The following is a 7,515-nucleotide window of genomic DNA, read 5'->3' as shown; positions in this document are numbered from 1 at the left end:
CCATCCAGCCATCTCATTCTCTGTCGTCCCCTTCTTCTATTATCTTCTGCTTCCAAAATTTACTTCCTATTTCTTGTATGTGTAAAGATGGGTGTACATTTTTTTTACTAAATTTCAATCTTGCCTTTTGATTAATACCATTTAAAATACCTTTAAAATATTAAGATACAATTAATCATACAAAAACATTATTCAGAGCAACATACTTGTAAACTAAGTAGCAAATTAAATATTTGTATAAAACCCGATTTTTTTGGCTTTTAATGGCTGAGTATAGAGGTTTAATGAATATAAATACGGGTACAGAAAGAATATATGACTGTTCCTTTCAGCAGAACTTAAATGATTCAACATGACAAACATATATAAATACTTCAATCTTAAGTTTCCGAACAGTGTAAGTGAATCCTATAATTCCCTATTGAAAATGCTCTAAATGTTTTCAAAAATATTACGTAAAAATTTCAGTGTTTATAGAATTAGTGATAGAATATTACAAAAGTTTGATGGTTCTCTCCTCAATCTATATAGGAAACAACTGGAGCAAATTACCAATTCAAATAATGAATGTTGATAAACAATTTTGTATAACATTTGTTTTATTAATATACAAGGACAGTATCCTTTTCAAGACCTTCATCCAAATTATGGTGCAGATGAAATCTTCATGTTTTTTTTCTTTAATCGCTTCTGAACCGATAAGCTTTTGTTGTAAAGTTCCAAATACTTGATTTGGTCAAGTAATAAGATTCCCTGTAAGTACCCTGATACAGGGCTCTTTCAAAATCAGTGTAAATTTTATAAAACAACAGTATTTCATGTTGATTTCCTAATTAATCCATAGGGAAATTTAAAAAAAAAAGAGTCCAGGTATTTATGATGTAATTGTGGTTTCTTCAACTTCAGGCAGGACATCCCAAACAGGTTTCTGAATATGATCAGGAAGTTTCTCTAATTTGGTCTAAAAACAATGGGAAATATATAGATACATGCTTATGTTGGAATAGTTCATAAGTTAAATTCTGTAAGTATTTTTTAAAAACCCAACACAATGTGTGAAGAAGATAGCAAAAGACTTCTGCTTTAGTAGCTATCTGATTAATATTAAAATGTAAGAGTTCAACATATTTTTATATTATATAAACAATGGGGATGTTTTGTTTCCAAATCCAAAGCAAATCATCATGTTCTAGAAATTGATAGTCCTCAACTTACGACCACAATTTGGACCGGAATTTCTGTCACAAGTTATTGTGATTGTAAGTCAAGTCAGATCCCATTTTTACAATGATTGTTAAGGGAATCCAACTTCCCCAATGGACATTTTCCCCCAGAAATTGAAAAAAAAAGGCTTGCAAACTGCAATCATATGACCACAGGATGCTACAATAGATTGTAAATGCAAGTCAGTTATCAGGCACTCGAATTTGTGATCACATGACCACAGTGGTGGTATGACACTTGTAAGTGCAAATATAGATCACTAGTCACTTTTTACAAGGCCACCGTAATTTTGAACCATGTTAAATCAATGGTCATAAGTAGAGGACTGCTTGTATGCATTGCCCCTCCCACTGCAGCTCCTAGTCTAATATAGCTCATCAGTCCCCCAATCTTCCCACCATCTTCCTGGCCCCCTTTTTTCTGCTCTTGTCTCAGTGTGGCATTCTCCCACTGCTCTTCCATCCCCTGCCTCAGCTACTGACAATCTTGTATTCCTCCCCACCACCATCATTTTTGCCTGAAATAAAACAGCTGTCTTATTGTGTGCATGGTGCTTACATCACAAAAGTGAGAGATTGTGTGCATGAAGAAAAACACTCAGGCTAGGCATGTTTTGGTTTGCGTCCAGGCCACTCCAAAACAACTGCTCCATGCGTAGAAGAGTTTGTGTATGAAACATTTTGCACACCTCTATAAACAGAACAAAATTAGCAATACCTTTTTGACTTCCATGGCAACCCCTTCCGGTAGATTTCGCTGAATGTATTCCAAGTAAACATTGGCTGTGCTACCAGTTAAATTCTTTAACTGAAACAGAAAGCACTCTTATAGTTTTCGGATAACAATAATCTGGAAAAAAATCTGCATGTACAGGAGCATTAGAGCAATTGTAAATAGTGTCTGACTTACTAAGAGATTTCTCCTAGCTTGAATCACCTTGCATTTTCTTTATGTTTACTTAAATCCAGAATATCAAAATATAAAGCCTGGATGTGGCTATAACTACCTATCGTAAGTTAACAAATATCTAACTTGTTGAGAGAAGGTATACGCTCTTTTCCAAAAGACAGTTTTCTGTGCATTCTATGTACCTATTATTTTTTAGTTGAACATGCAGCTCTTTACTTACCTCTATATACTGATAATGTGTTCTCATTTCATACTGAACTCTGTGCTTCTTATAAATGTGTACTGATTTCAGGAGCGTTAATCTTTCTATCTTTCTAGGAGGCTTCTCTCTAAAAGATAGTAACATTTTAATCATGTGGACATAATCTATTTCTGAAATTACAGCGAATATAAATAACAGCAATTATTTAGAAAGCTGGGAAAAGCAAAAGGACAAACTAAGTTGAGCCTTCAACTAAAGGGGATGTCTGCTTTCCTGATCAGGCTATATAGCTGTTAAATTATATAATTTGGAATCTAGTTTATCTAATGTTTTGAAGTACAGATCTTGGAAGTAGGCAACCGACAATGCATATAAATGAAAAGATAAAACTTCAAATACAGGTAGTCTTTGATTTATGGCCACAACTGAGCCCAGAATTTTGGTCTTAAGTCATTGTGGTCGTAAGTCGAGTCACCCTATGACTGGATTCAATGATACAATCGTTTTTATGATGGTCATTAAGCAAGTCACCATAGTTGTTAAGTGAATCGCATGGGTGGAAAACAGCAAAAAAGTCACAAAATGTGACCATGTGATTGTGGCACACTGCAACTGATTGTAAATGTGAATGTAATCGCTGGGATAATGCAGCAGTCATAACATTAAGGACAGGGGTAAGCTGAGGACCACCTATTATGTAAAGATATCTGGGCTGACAAACATCAATTTTATTATATGTAAAATTCTATTTAATTCAATTGTGATAGAATGAAAAGTGACTTTGCTTAAAGCTTATTTTGAAACAATTATTCAAACAAGTTATACTGATATAACATCAAGAGTTGTTTTCTTTTAGTTTATAAGCCTGCTAACAAAAGTTCACATAGCTTAATTAGTCCTAAGACTCTTTCCAAGACTCACTCTTTCCTAAGACTTAAGAGAGTTCAAATTGGCTCTACAACAGCATTGGTTGCTCTGGTCAATGACCTCTGTAGGGACCTAAATGGGGGGAATGTCCCCCTTTGGTCCTATTAGACTTCTCAACAATGTTTAATATACTCAATCATTATACCTTTCTTACTGATTGTAGGAACTGAGACTTGAGTGCGTTATTCTGTGGTAATTCCATTCCTGTTTAAGCAAGTGGTTTCTATCACAGGTTACGATTCAGGTTCCTAGGAACAATAATATGGGGTACCTCAGGACACAGGGCTTTCCCCATATATTATTAAACATCTATATGAAATTGCTAGTGGTTTGAGTTGAAATGTCATCAATATATAAATGACATCTAATTATGCACACAGTCTGGGGTTCAATCCTGATGAGCTCAAGACTGACTCAGCCTTCCATTCTTCCAAGGCCAATAAAATGAGGACCCAAATTGTTGGAGGTAATATGCTGACATTGTAAACCACTCAGAGAGTACAGTAAAATACTATGGAGCAGTATGTAAGTCTAAGTGTTATTGCTAATTATATATTCCTACTCTAACTTAAACTGGAGGTATTATAAAAGCCCTAAATTGATACCTGAAGGATCTGAATAGGAAGAAAACAAGCTGACTAAATCCCACCAAGTCAAATTTGCTAGTTGTCCATAGACATCTAGATAACTTAGTAACACTGGCTCAGCAGCTGCACCTGATGGAGCCAAAGTTCATGAGTTGGGGTTCCCCTGGACTTTCAGCTCCTGCCTATATAGCAGGTGAGAAATGTAGTCAAAGCAGATTTCATTGAGCTCCAACTCTACTTAGACCAAGGTGTCCTAGTAACAATAACCCATGCCCTGATCACCATTTGGTTGGATTACTGTAATAGGGTCTATGTGGCTACCCTTGGAGATGACACAGATGCTATAATTAATACAAAAGGCAGCTATTAAAACAAACCCATTACACTGGGGGAAAAAACCCTATTCTGAAGCCACTTTCCTTCCAAATTTCATAATGCATGGTTAGACAGCAGACCTTGGCTGCTCTCATTTTATTGAATAACTTTCCCCCAGAGATACACATAGCCCTGAATTTAAAGGTGTTTCTCAAGCAAACCAATCTTTTTCCAGTCTATGTTTCACCTTATGTTTAATTTATTTTTACAAGCGTCCATGATGCTTATTATTATTGATTCTTTAAAAAATATTTTAATTTTGGTTACTGTTTTGACCTTGTATCTGCCTACAGGCTACTAGGAATGAAGAGGGATATAAATATGAAATAAAAAGTAACTCATAGAAGCAGTTTGCCCCACGCTGATTCTGGAACCAATTACATTGACAGGTGGCAGGCTATCCTTTACTGGATATGCTTAAATGGTGGCTAGAAAATCATGTCAGTATTCTTTAATTTGGGAATCTCCTACTGAACATGGAGTAATGGCCTAAATGGTCCATTATAACTGTGTGCTTCCAATTTGATTTTGATTTTTTGGACAATTGGTGGAACTATAAGGTTTGGGAGTACATATTGCAGTGAGTTAATCTACTTCAGAATAAAACTCTAGAAAGACTAATTAACTATAAAGATCAATAGTACTTACATTTTTTCAATAGAGAGACCAAGTTCTTTTGCAGCTAGCACCATGAAATATTCGTAACTGTCCAACACAGCTCTATCATGCCCTTTAACTAAAATAGCCAGTCTTTTATATAATATATCTGGCTCATCAGAAACAGATACCTAGTTTGGAAGCAAAGAGAAATAATTTAGCATTAGCATTCTAAAGATGTCATCCTGAATACAATTACTATAATTTAAGTATAAACTATCCAGTACACGTTAAAATTAATCGTTATTCTCTCACTTTTTTTCAATTCATACAAATATAACTTAAATCATAACTTAATTATTTCTTCCAAATCTTTTCTTAGTTGCTGGAAAAGCATACACTGAAAATCATCACACATACCAATGGATTCTTTGCAGGCTGTTGAGTATTATTGTTGGCCCTTGAAGACTGAATCCACATCAAGTGATTATTTCTGAAAAGTAAAAGAGGAATCAGTTTGAATTAGCTTGGAACTGTCATTGGTCATAAAAACTAAAAAATCACAGCTTTAATATAGCAATGTGGCAAACTTACCTAAGAAAATTATGTTGCTTTAATGGAACTCTGCCTGCTACAAGACAATTTTCTGGCCCCTAAAAAAAAATAAAAAGTACATAGTTAATATAATTTTAAGTGTATCTGTCATTGGTATTTTTCCAGAATTTGATCTCAAACTGCAGATTTAAAAAAAAGATGGAAAAGGGAAACAGTATTAAATTATTGTTATTAAAGCCAATACATATCTACAAATTGCCTCTTCACTTGATTGTAGAATCTTTAATATATTTTGTTCATAGTGTTGACTGCTTCAACAAGAGCTTTTTAGTTGAGATGGGTGGTGTAAAAATGTGATGAATAAATGAATAAACAAGTCTGAAGTCTCTCACCATCCATTCAGACCAAAATTTTTGCTTTTTCAGAATTAGATGATTTGGCATCCTTGTGTGCTTAGTGCTTTCTACAGCAACAGAATTTTTCATTGGGAGATGAAACTTTACAGCAACAATAGTTTAAGAGTTTATAGTTCTATTCATAGGTCAGTCTTTCAGTAGTCATTTACAGAAGTGATATCTTGATATTGGGTGTGTTATTATACAGTTTTTAAATGCATAAACAAATTTTCAATAAACAGATTTTAAAAAAGGCAGCCTAAAGCCTGTTTTCAGGCAAATCTCACCAGGGCTGATGAAAGCCACACTGAACTGCTGGTAAAAAGATAACAGAGCAGTAATTATGCATGTGTGCGTATTTTCTAAAAACATACAGCTATACTCAGTTTGATTGTGTTAAATTGGATTGCAAAATACTCTAAAGGAATCTAGGGGCCACTGAAAGAATGGTCCCTAGATTCCTTTAGACTATTTTGCAATCTAATCTAATCCGATCCAATTCAAATAAATGGTTAAAATCAGTCTAAACGTTGGCAAGTTTAAAAATCTACAGTAATTGCAACAAAAGGTTGAAACATTTCAATTGAAGATTCAAATCCATGAGTCCCTTTCATTATTATTGTCAGATTTATAGGAGTTCAAGGTGATGTGTATTGCACCTCTTCCTCCACTTTTTCCCACAATCACCCCCCGAGAATGAACTGGTGAAAGAGGGAGACAAGCCCAAGTCATCCAGTCAGCTTCCTTGTCTGAGAGTAAACCAGATCCTGCTAGATGCTTGTCTAGCAGTGTAACTACCGTACTGCACCACCTTGACTTATTATAGCAGCATATAAGGTTTCCCTTTGCTAATGTGCCTTTAGAACAAATCTAAATTCAGTTAGGCCAAATTTGCCCCATAAACAGTACCAAAGAGGTATTATTTAAAGTTATTTAAGTGCCAGCACATTACAACTGCTTATCTCAGTGTTTCTCAACCTTGACCATTTTAAGGCATGTGGACTTCAACTCCCAGAATTCCACAGCCAGCAATGCTGGCTGTGGAATTCTGGGAGTTGAAGTCCACATGCCTTAAAATGGTCAAGGTTGAGAAACACTGGCTTATCTGAAATATAAACACTCACTTTGGCGTTCTATATTTTGTGCAGAAACAGGGTCAACTACCCGATCATTCTTCCCCAACCTGGTGCCGAACTACAACTAACATTCCCAGCCGGTTGATTAATTCTAAACCGCGTAGCCGGCAAAGTCTGATGTATAATTTGCTCTCACCCCCCGGAAACCACCCAAAAACGCCAAAATTACCTGCCATAGCCGGCTTAAAAGGGTCACAACCGCTCGCGCCGCCATCTTTCCGGCCCCTTCTGCAACTTCCTCTTGCTAAAATACCATGGAGTTTCCGTACTCAGACAGCCTGAGCGGCATTTTTGCGCTAGACAGCGTCAGTTTCCGACGGCGGGAGTCGCTAATAAAAATGAAAGTAGGGGGCGGTCAGTCCTCCTGGTCTGCCAGAAAGATTTTTTTTTTTCTAAACCATTTACGAGATCATCCCTCTCAAGAGAAGACGGTGTAAAAAAGATGATCCGTTGACGCAAAGAGCCCCCATTTAATGTACTTTCCAAAGCGTGTGGGGGACTATTTTTTAAAATTCTTTTGCAAATGCTTCTGGGAGAAATAAACCTGCACTGCATTGGATAGTCTACACCAGGGGTAGGCAACCTTGGCTCTTTTATGACTCGTGGAC

The 7,515-nt window shown here is 35.9% G+C and overlaps 1 protein-coding gene across 1 annotated transcript; it reads right to left on the bottom strand.

The window, feature by feature from the left end:
* Positions 1-571: 571 nt before the first annotated feature.
* MRPS10 (mitochondrial ribosomal protein S10) lies at positions 572-7,180 on the bottom strand. Its single transcript, XM_015814780.1, has 7 exons — positions 7,077-7,180; positions 5,416-5,474; positions 5,242-5,314; positions 4,873-5,012; positions 2,354-2,462; positions 1,942-2,031; positions 572-961 (listed from the first exon to the last, which is right to left on the bottom strand). Exons 1-7 carry the CDS (start codon positions 7,119-7,121, stop codon positions 875-877), a joined length of 603 nt encoding a protein of 200 aa, XP_015670266.1. The 5' UTR covers positions 7,122-7,180; the 3' UTR covers positions 572-874.
* Between the last annotated feature and the right edge of the window lie 335 nt (positions 7,181-7,515).

The sequence above is a fragment of the Protobothrops mucrosquamatus genome, unplaced genomic scaffold, assembly GCF_001527695.2.
Source record: "Protobothrops mucrosquamatus isolate PMUCROS unplaced genomic scaffold, P.Mucros_1.0 scaffold285, whole genome shotgun sequence".
NCBI classification, from domain to species: domain Eukaryota; kingdom Metazoa; phylum Chordata; class Lepidosauria; order Squamata; family Viperidae; genus Protobothrops; species Protobothrops mucrosquamatus.
Note: the sequence above shows the minus strand (reverse complement) of the source record. Positions and strands in the feature narration are given on the sequence as shown.

What these genes read in the sequence shown, in the direction of transcription:
- MRPS10 (XM_015814780.1), bottom strand. Translation starts at nt 7,121, where the DNA reads ATGGCGGCGCGAGCGGTTGTGACCCTTTTAAGCCGGCTATGGCAG. An exon ending in GGTCTCTCTATTGAAAAAAT is followed by an intron (nt 2,463 to 4,872) that starts GTAAGTACTATT and finishes ACTATCTTTTAG; the next exon opens with AGAGAAGCCTCCTAGAAAGA. An exon ending in TTGCCATGGAAGTCAAAAAG is followed by an intron (nt 962 to 1,941) that starts GTATTGCTAATT and finishes CATTGTTTTTAG; the next exon opens with ACCAAATTAGAGAAACTTCC.